The 8,200-nt window shown below is 32.9% G+C and overlaps 2 protein-coding genes across 2 annotated transcripts; both read left to right on the top strand.

Annotated features, from left to right (window-relative positions):
* Positions 1 to 919: 919 nt before the first annotated feature.
* Positions 920 to 3,534, top strand: LOC134248987 (perlucin-like protein). The gene is made up of 5 exons (XM_062731366.1): positions 920 to 997; positions 2,026 to 2,129; positions 2,538 to 2,634; positions 2,810 to 3,032; positions 3,428 to 3,534. Exons 1-5 carry the CDS (start codon positions 958 to 960, stop codon positions 3,456 to 3,458), a joined length of 495 nt encoding a protein of 164 aa, XP_062587350.1. The 5' UTR covers positions 920 to 957; the 3' UTR covers positions 3,459 to 3,534.
* An 844-nt stretch (positions 3,535 to 4,378) lies between these two features.
* Positions 4,379 to 7,744, top strand: LOC134248986 (perlucin-like). The gene is made up of 5 exons (XM_062731365.1): positions 4,379 to 4,462; positions 5,523 to 5,626; positions 6,870 to 6,966; positions 7,301 to 7,511; positions 7,668 to 7,744. Exons 1-5 carry the CDS (start codon positions 4,423 to 4,425, stop codon positions 7,696 to 7,698), a joined length of 483 nt encoding a protein of 160 aa, XP_062587349.1. The 5' UTR covers positions 4,379 to 4,422; the 3' UTR covers positions 7,699 to 7,744.
* Positions 7,745 to 8,200: the final 456 nt, after the last annotated feature.

Genomic DNA, 8,200 nt, shown 5'->3' with positions numbered 1-8,200 from the left:
GCATCTACTTCGACACGGTACCTCAGTTTATACGGTCTCATTCTAATGATCGGTCTCCACGTCATTGTGGGATTCGAACCCGCGACGCATAATGATCGACTCCTTACTTGGCAACTCTAGGGCAGACACTCTAACCACTGCGCCATACAGGAGACGCTTCTCTAAGAAAGAAATTCTTTAAAATCATGAATCAGATAATTATAAAATTCTTAATAACCGGATGGACTTCGCATTACGCCATTTTGAACTAACCTTTCCTTTCCACAAATCCTCTTTGAATGAAGGTGATTTTAAAGTACGGTATTTAAAGGAAGTGCCACACCCTCTTTGAAAAGAAAAAAAAATGAAATTAGTTAAAATTTAAAGACATCCTTTAAAAGCCTTCTCTTCGATAACTACTGTGTAAGAAATATTATTTTTTGTTTAAGCTTCATTAGGTTTAGATACATTTGTTCTAATCAAGACCCCGGGGTAGGATAAAGCCAAAACAGACAAAAGTGCTTTTGCACATTTTCCATATATATAAAGACCAATTTAGCATCATCATAAAATTTTGTTCAAATTGTCATGACATTAATACCTTTCATCCGAGAGATAATAACCAATAAGACATTCTAAATTGATGAAATCTTGAAACATGCAACTTACCTACCTCTTAATTAAGAATTAAGACAGGACCGGTATATCTTTCATGAACTTTTTCTAAAATGAAGGATATTTCAAATGCTTAAATTACTAGTAAATTGATTACCGGTACACTTAAATAAAAAAATATATTAAAGAATAATGTAACATCACATTACAACTATAGTTTATTTTTGTTATTACCTATACTTGCTTCAAAACATTTTATATAAAATTGAAATTGTGGTTGTTCTTAATCAAAATACATGTACTAGTAGATAAATGTGAAGAAATAGCACTCTGACATAGTCCTGGCTTATCTTGACAGTCAACATGGGATCCTTCTACAGATTTGTACTTTTGTCGTCCATGGGTAAAAAGGGTTTTCTTGTTAACTTTTATAATAGTTACTAATATTTGCATCTTTTCAATATTGAAATTGAATTGTCAACTTTATTTCTAGCGAGACGTAAAAAGGTAAGGAATCCTGATTAAGGATACTTAGTAACTATGTACATTTCCATTGAACAGATAAGTGGAATATGGTGTGTATGATTATATATTCCGTTATTTTTTAATCATCTGGAGTTACAGCCATCTCTTCTATCAGTCCTGCCCCAGAATATCACATTGCTGTTCTGTATTACTCCCTTGTACTGACAGGCATTACTAACCAGTCTTGTCCCATCAGGTGATACTGCTATTCTATTTTGCACCCATGTAGTTGCACTTGCCAATCATGCTCCATGAAATTATATATTGCTGTTCTATTGTATTGAACTCCTGTTTAAATATAGCTATCACTTATAAGACCTGCCTCATGAGATGATATTGTTATTTTGTTTTACACCCCCTGTAGTTACAGTCTTCATTCATCAATCCTACTCCATGAGATGATATTGATGCTTTATTTTACACCCCTGAAGTTACCGTCATTACTTACTAGTATCAGTCCTGTCCCATGAGATGATATTGCTGTTTTGTTTTACACCCCTGCAGTAACAATCATCACTCATGAGTCTGCTCCATGAGTTGATATTGCTATTTTGTTTTACACCACTGTAGTAACAGTCATCATTCACAAGTCTGCCTCATGAGATGATATTGCTGCTTTATTTTTCACCCCTGTAATTACAGTCATTACTTATCTAGTATCTTGTCCATGAGAGGATATTACTGAATTGTTTTACACCCCTGTAGTATCAGTCATCACTCACGAGTCCTGCTCCATGAGATGATATTGCTGTTTTGTTTTTCACCCCTGTAATTACAGTCATTACTTATCTTTCTTGTCCATTGAGATGACATTGCTGTTCTGTTTTACACCTATGTTGTAATAGTCATCACTGATCCGGCCTGCTCCATGAGATGATATTACTATTTTGTTTTACACCCCTGTAGTATCAGCCATCACTAGCCAGTCCTGCCCAGGAGGATGGTACCATCATGCGACATCTTGTTATGCTTTCATTGATGCCGAACCACTAGGCTGGACAGAGGCAATGGTAAGTGTTACCTAGATAAATACTAGACATTTTAAAATTAATAATCTGAGAAATAAATACAATGTATTTTAAAAAATAACTTCAGATAATCAAGTAAGACAGAAGAGATATTTCAGATTCACTTGTATACGAGTATGTGAGTCCTATCCTAAAAACGTCTTCAAAATGTTTCTGAATACATTGTTCTACTTATGAATAGAAAAATATCATAGATGAGTGCAGTTCTGTTAAATATAGCATAAATACCCGATATAAAAAAAATAAAGTTTGATCCCTATAATTGGTAAGAAATCTGAAAATAGTTTGTAAAATTTGTTATTTTTCCTTATATAGGTTTGCCAATACCTGAAAAGATTATAAAAAATATGCATTGATTCAATCGTTATATAAATAATCTTCTTCTATTAGTTTTATTGCAGTACCCTTCATGCAAAATTAGTTGAAATAGAGAGTGCATCTGAAAACAGCTTCCTGAAAAACCATTTGTTTTCTGCTAAAACTAATGGTAAGTATTCTAAATTTAACGTTTTTATCGGTGCGATACTGCAAAAATTGTGAAATCCATAATGTAAGCGTCACCATTGGTTGTGTGGCCTACCATTTTGCTTTGATTTGACTTGGCAAATGCAGTGCAAATTAATTATTATCTCCAAAATTCTTTTTTGTTTCCCATTATGAAGGTACCTACTGGATAGGTCTGACGGATGCGTTGGTAGAAGGGAAGTTTTTGTGGCAGACGACCCAAGATGACGTAGATTTTGTAGACTGGGCTCCAAATGAACCAAACGATTTCCATCATGTCCATATGGTAACAGAAGATTGTGCCAGCCTCTACTTCCCCTACCACTACCAGTGGAACGATTCACCCTGCTCCACTAAAAACGATTTCATCTGTGAAAAAGTGTGAGTTGCATACATGTCGCGTGTGAAATTGAATATCAAGCTTAGAATCAAGCATACATTAGTTTTCTTTCACTGGATACGCCTTTCCATTTAAAGTATTGACTTTAATGTTGGGACTATTGGGCATTTTTTTGTTATTTTCATTACAAAACGCATCAGTAATTTGATTTGATGACTTGTCCAAGAATTTGGAAATGTCTTTATATGGATACTAAGTAAAACTAATAGTAAAAGAATTAATGTAATGATTCTACCTGAAATATTGCATTTCTGAACATGTTAAAACATCTTTAATGCCATCCTCAAGCCTTTGGGATCGTAAGATGAAACGTTGAATGCATGTTTTCATGTATAATTTCAAATTTCATTCCTTTCCTTTTGATTTTTTTTTTCAGAACTGCTTCTAATCCAAACATTATAGGATGAGCCCTGAATTGAAAACAATAAAATTTAGTTTTTCTGGAATAAATTTGTTTTATTCAACACCGTAGATGTAACTTTGTTTTTTCTCACTGAATAAACTTGTTTTAATCTTAATGATTATTAAGATGATTTAGGACAAGAAAAGAGAGAAAGCATTTCATTTCTTATTCATAAAATGAGTGTTTGTAATTCATATTATGGAACAATTTGTGTATTAATGTGAGGAAAACTTCATAATTTCCATAACTAAATATTGTTTTGTCGTTGTCAGAATTTTTAAACGGTTGTCACAGTTGAGTGGTCTTCAAAATCTTGACACATCTTGATAAATGCTGAAACCGGTACATCTTTAGGTTGTAGAAATGCCAATATTGTTCAGGACAGCTGTGATACTTTTAACGATATTTTTCTTAGTATTAACTGTTTATAGTCCCAAAAGAATTGTATTGATTCAAATGTTCCATTAAAGGTGCTTTTGATAATTTAAAATGAGAAATTGGTTAAAAAAAAGATCTCGTTTAATTGAGATAGTTATGGTAAATGAATGTATGCATGATTGTACAATCTGTTATTTTGAAGGGCAAAAATGAAAGAAGCTGCGGAACTGTAGCTCTCCGAAAAAAAAAAACATATTGAAAGACTGAGAGCTATCCGGTCTGTCAATATATTTTTCCGGAGAGCTACATTTCTGCAGCTAAAATGAAAGAACCTCGGCAATTTAATGGTTATGACTTTCGTCCTTGGAAATCCAAGGATGAGTGTCATAACCATTAAATTATCATAATCATAATATTGCAAGAATTAGAATATACATGTACATGTAAATATCCTTTATTCATTGTTTCCTTTTCAAGCTATCATATAACTGTGGAATATTCGATACGTCAGAACTTATCTTCTTATCAGCTTGCATTCTTTTATGTTAATTGTGTCTTCGGTATTCGTGCACGTTATCTTATATATAATCATGAGAGGGTATATATTCTTCTTTATTTTTACCTCTATCGGTAAGATTCATTGCTCCGCTTTCAAATATTCTCCTTTATATTCTATAAAAAGTTCATGTATAATACTGAAAGCGCACTTTAAGGCTTTCAACATTCTTCTGTTTTGGATGAAAATTATTTCATACTTACTTTTTCTACAGTGTTAAACGTTATATGGTAAATAAGAGTGGTTGAGTAATTTTTATAGCTACTTGTAAACTTACTCTGCTGCCGATACAGTTTTGATGATAATACTTTTCAATACTTATTGATGCCATGGTACCTGCTTACAATGAACATATATCATTGAGGGAGTGAACTAAATCCTTACGTTCCCCTACGCAAGCCCAAAGCTCATTGTCCTTGGCGTACCAGTATCCAGTTCCCCGGAAGCATGTCTATTTCCCGAGGAGATGCCGAGGGAAATAGGCATGCTCAATGGGGGAAGCGGAATCTTGCCGACTCCTATCGATCTAAACTTTACCTTTTTATATAATATCTATTTTTCTGGATATTACGGTTTTATGGTACTTTGTTTCAATTAATTTTCAATAAAATATATGGAGATAACGAACACTGTATTCAAGCTCAAAAATCCATTAAACAGTACAAATTTTGAGCAGAGCAAACAAGCACCTCCAAAACAAGAGGTTGGAATAGGTGAAATCGAAGAGTGAGCATCTCCTGCCGTGTGCTCGATGTCATGATCGGGAAATAACGGTCCTCGAGAATCTGTCCTCAGTTCTGTGTGTAAATGATGGTCTAACAATTACAGGTAATATGGAAAATGTAGTCAACACTGGATAAATTGTATCTGCTGACAAGGTACGTCATTGTATCAACCATAAAGCTTATGAAATGGTGACTTTGAATCTAAAGTTGAAAATGATTACATGACAAATTCGACATGTTATCATTTTCAGCTTCAGATTGAAAATTAATACCTGGTAAAATAGAGTATTATTTTATACTAATTGTTTTGATGGTACCGGTGGATTCTAATTATGTTGCTGCTAAAAAGTTGCTGAAATAAATCTTATCAATATTAATACACTATTAACTTATTCTCCGTCTTTCGTAGTTCTGTCAGTGGACAGTCAGTCTTGTCCTAGTGGTTGGATCGTTCATGGAGGCTCGTGTTACGCATTCATAGACTCGGAACCTGATGGTTGGATCGAAGCCATGGTAAAGTACTAATATTACGACCGTGTTAAGAAATTATAATTGGAGGTCAGTTTAGCCGAGAAAAAACTTGATAAGTCTTGCCCTTACCGGATTCCTACCAGCCTGCATAAGTCTAATCAGCATATACATACATACATATGATTAAGGACGTCATTCACTTATCCTATGTACGAAAGATGTGACCAAATAAATTTTTATTTTAGGCCCCTTAGGGCCGTTGGAGCATAACACATGTATTTCTTATTTAAATTACTACTAGTAATTAATCGCCATTTATTTTGACATAAACATAATAAAAAATTTTAAAAATAGCAAATAATGATCTATCTAAAATTTCTTTATAAAATTTAAATGTATTATTGTGTGTTAAATTTTATCAAACAACGATTAATTTTTTTAAAAATGCCAGATGTCAGGAGTGCAATAAAAAAAGTAAAATTAGGATCACTTTAAAATCTTGTATTTTTAAAAGAATATTGCATTACCAAACCTTTTTCGCAGAGATTTGAAAATTGAATTGAATGAATTGACAAATATATGTATATTATATACACTTTATATTACCTGTATAATAGTATATATTTTTTGATAATTCATTGCACCATTTTTCTATCATGTAAAAACTTTTCCAACCAGAATTTAGACAATGATTTTTAAAAAGCAAATTGAAAAAAAGCCAATTTTATTTTCGCATAAACAAAAGAAGAAACTCAATTAAGGTTTCCATCTAATCGTTTGATAATTTTGTCTGATTATGTATTTCAGATATTCGTTTAGAATATGGTCTTATTTTCTTTTTACATGAAGCTCTACAATAAAATAATTCTGGTACTTTTTATGCAATTGTGAATGCTATTGTAACTTCAGCCACATTAATTTGAATACGTGTACGATATGATGTTATTTTTAACTGTGTAGTGGGAAGTTGAATTAAATTCGCTGGCCTTTGTATTTTTAATTTATCCAAAACCCTTTAAAGCAAAAAAAAAATGTCGGTGGTTGCATCAAGGACCTCTTTTTATAAAGATCTATACAAGTTTGTACAAGACACTGTACTAGTATAAGAGGGTTGTACATCTCGATACCTTGCGTCTGGGAAATTGACAGCAAATGAATGGTCTACCTAATTCAGTTCACTATAAAAATGTATTTTTATTATATCACTAGAATAAAATAAATATCTTCTAAGTATGAGAAAAAATAATATAAAGAGCACAACTTTCTTTAATTATTTCTTTAATAGTTTTATTGTAGTACAGTTGGTGCTCACCTGGTGGAAATAGAGAGTGAAACAGAAAACAACTTCTTGAAAAAGCACCTGTTGGACATAGGAGCGACAGGTAATTGCTAATTCTTGACCAATGAAACATTGCAGTGACAGTTCATGATATATAAAATTCATGTCAGACAGTTTTAATTTATAACAGCATGTGAGGATAGTTGCATCCCTTATTAACACTGTTTAGTCGTCTTTCGATGAAAATTGAATTTAGAAGCACTCTTTCAAGGAAATATTGAGATAAACAATATTCAAGCTCACAAGTCAATTCAAACAATACACATCAAGAGCAGTGTAAACACGGACCTCTAAAAAATTAGAGGTGGAATCAGGTGCCATAGAGGAGGAAAATTCTCATTTTATGATATACTTTTTTTCTTTTATTTCCTTTACAGCGAACTATTGGATTGGTTTGTCTGATACTATACAGGAGGGGAAATATATCTGGCATACAACTCAAGATAACGTGGATTTCACAGACTGGGGAGCGGGTGAGCCTAACGACCAGGGGCATACAGAGGACTGTGCCGAGTTGTTTCATCCGTTCAATTTCCAGTGGAATGATGCACCCTGCAGCGTCAAAAGCAACTTCATATGTGAGAAATTGTGAGTATAAATGCCAGCCATCACAAGCAAGGTTAAGTTGACTTGCATAATACCAACGATAACTTTGACTGGAAGGAGAAATGTTTCTTTTACAAGATTTGTTTTAGATAATGGGATTTTTAATTCATGCAACTAATAATACGAATTCTTTTTTAGAATCACTACGGGAACCAATATCATTGGATAGTGTAACCACAATGAAGTTGTATAAAAGGGCAATGAAAATAACCTGTCCTTTTAATAAATAGATATAGAACAGCACGATAAGTCAATTCTGAATTGTTTTACTATGTGAAAAAAAAAAATCCATGTATGCAACTTGAAGGTTGGTATAATAGAACAGAACAGAACATTTTATTTCTAATTTAGAGCCCATAACAGACAGGGGCAGAACATTACACTTAGGAAATGTTAATTGAAAGCTAAGAAATGTACCGAAAATGTAGTATAAGAATTGGTACTAAAAGTAGTTGACACTGAGAAAAAGTTTACCAACACCCCCCCCCCCCCCCCCCCAACGAAATAGGATTTTCGACTTTGGGCAACTTTTCCGACTTTGGGCAACTTTTCCCTTTTTTTTCTTTTTTTTTTGCTTGTCAATTTTTTTTCTCTGACTTAAAAACGATTATATAATTATTATATAATAAGGAAAAGATAAGCCAATGTATAGCAAAGCAACTATACAATTA

The sequence above is a fragment of the Saccostrea cucullata genome, unplaced genomic scaffold (genome assembly GCF_032062105.1).
Source record: "Saccostrea cucullata isolate Sc308-1 unplaced genomic scaffold, CSIRO_AGI_Scuc_v1 ctg20053, whole genome shotgun sequence".
In the NCBI taxonomy this organism is placed as follows: domain Eukaryota; kingdom Metazoa; phylum Mollusca; class Bivalvia; order Ostreida; family Ostreidae; genus Saccostrea; species Saccostrea cuccullata.
The sequence above is the reverse complement of the archived record's forward strand: the minus strand, read 5'-3'. Positions and strand labels throughout refer to the sequence as shown.

What these genes read in the sequence shown, in the direction of transcription:
- LOC134248987 (XM_062731366.1), top strand. Translation starts at nt 958, where the DNA reads ATGGGATCCTTCTACAGATTTGTACTTTTGTCGTCCATGG. An exon ending in TGTACTTTTGTCGTCCATGG is followed by an intron (nt 998 to 2,025) that starts GTAAAAAGGGTT and finishes ACACCCCTGTAG; the next exon opens with TATCAGCCATCACTAGCCAG. An exon ending in TAGGCTGGACAGAGGCAATG is followed by an intron (nt 2,130 to 2,537) that starts GTAAGTGTTACC and finishes TTCTTCTATTAG; the next exon opens with TTTTATTGCAGTACCCTTCA.
- LOC134248986 (XM_062731365.1), top strand. Translation starts at nt 4,423, where the DNA reads ATGAGAGGGTATATATTCTTCTTTATTTTTACCTCTATCG. An exon ending in GTTGGACATAGGAGCGACAG is followed by an intron (nt 6,967 to 7,300) that starts GTAATTGCTAAT and finishes TTTCCTTTACAG; the next exon opens with CGAACTATTGGATTGGTTTG. An exon ending in AACTTCATATGTGAGAAATT is followed by an intron (nt 7,512 to 7,667) that starts GTGAGTATAAAT and finishes ATTCTTTTTTAG; the next exon opens with AATCACTACGGGAACCAATA.